The sequence below is a fragment of the Belonocnema kinseyi genome, chromosome 9, assembly GCF_010883055.1.
Source record: "Belonocnema kinseyi isolate 2016_QV_RU_SX_M_011 chromosome 9, B_treatae_v1, whole genome shotgun sequence".
NCBI lineage: Eukaryota > Metazoa > Arthropoda > Insecta > Hymenoptera > Cynipidae > Belonocnema > Belonocnema kinseyi.
The window spans coordinates 61,783,660-61,785,010 of NC_046665.1; the positions used below are offsets into that span (position 1 = coordinate 61,783,660).

At 31.5% G+C, this 1,351-nt stretch overlaps 1 protein-coding gene across 1 annotated transcript in view; it reads left to right on the forward strand.

Annotated features, from left to right (window-relative positions):
* The first annotated feature begins 477 nt into the window (after nucleotides 1–477).
* The window catches only part of LOC117180405 (lysozyme-like), an 18,445-nt gene continuing 17,571 nt past the window's right edge, over nucleotides 478–1,351 (forward strand). The window contains exon 1 of the mRNA XM_033372906.1: nucleotides 478–611. Within this exon, the coding sequence (XP_033228797.1) occupies nucleotides 548–611 (64 nt within the window). The 5' untranslated portion in view covers nucleotides 478–547. The remainder of the gene's footprint in view (nucleotides 612–1,351) is intronic.

Sequence of the window (1,351 nt, forward strand, 5' to 3'; positions counted from 1 at the left end):
ATAATTGATTGTACGAAAAGATATTCTTTGAACGTAATGGATAGTAATTTGAAAAGGATGTGTATAAATTTAATTAAACTGGGCAGACATTTTCTAAATAAAAATTGATTGATTTTTTTTATATCTTTAATCAAATCCGTATGCAAATTTTCGTGGAAGATTTTCCTCGAAATTTCAACAAGATTAAGTTTCATAGAAATTCATGAAGGAAGATCCTCTTTCTGCAAGACAAATGTTTTTCATTTATTGAATCGAGATTCATACTTTTAGATTAGATTCCCGTTAACGAGGCTTCGATGAATGAACTCACAGATTTTTTTTATCACTCATTCATTATTTTTCTAAACTAGTTCCTGATAAAAGCGAATCTTTGTGATTTTATGTGATTCATTGAACGTGTTCTTGAATTCCCCACTTGCTCACCTCGCCATTGACGCACAACCGTATATATAAAAGTCCGGTTTCAACTTCCATTGGACAGTATACTCAACTAGTCGAAGCAAGACTGGGTATCGATTATTATTTTTAATTTCATATAACTTTTTGTATGAAAATGGAAACCACGCGATTTGTGACAGTGTTCTTGTGTTTAATAGCTGTTTATGTTTACGGTGATTAAATTTTTTGTTAATTAATTTTCTTTTCATTAACGCGATCACGCAATTCATTTAGCTGTCGATTTTTTCCCAATAGTAGGTGCCCAAATACCCTGTGAAACAAAGTACTAAAATTTTTTAATCCGAAATCTACGTGACCTTTTTCAATTTTATTTTTTTGTCAACTGAACCGTTCTCTATAAAAATCCTTTACCGAGGAAACTATCGACAATGTATTTTTACTGACCAAGAAGGACGTTATAGTTTTCGAAGTGTTTACACAATTTAAAAAAAATATATTTTTTTGGTTTGTAAAAATAAGTTTGGAAAAGTTTCGTTGGCTATTTCGTGCTAAAACTTAAATCAACTTACCTGTTTCTTCTTCTTCTAGAGAATGGCTCAATTTTGCTTCTTTTTAACCTGAATAAAAAAATCGATTTGTAACCGATTTTGAAACTTTAATCACAGAATTTATTCTTCTCAGAGAGTAACTTTAGCAAAAATGAAAATCAAGCTAATTTTTCGTTATTTTGGTCAGAAAACGAACTATACCCTCAAAAGCATGCATTTAGGAGAAAAATATTCTACACAAAACATGTAGACCTCAACAACTTTTATTGTTTTTTGTATTTTGAGGAATATTACACTGTAGCCGATTGTTAGATTGTCTGGTATACACACACACACACACACACACACACACACACACACACACACACACACACACACACACACACACACACACACACACACAC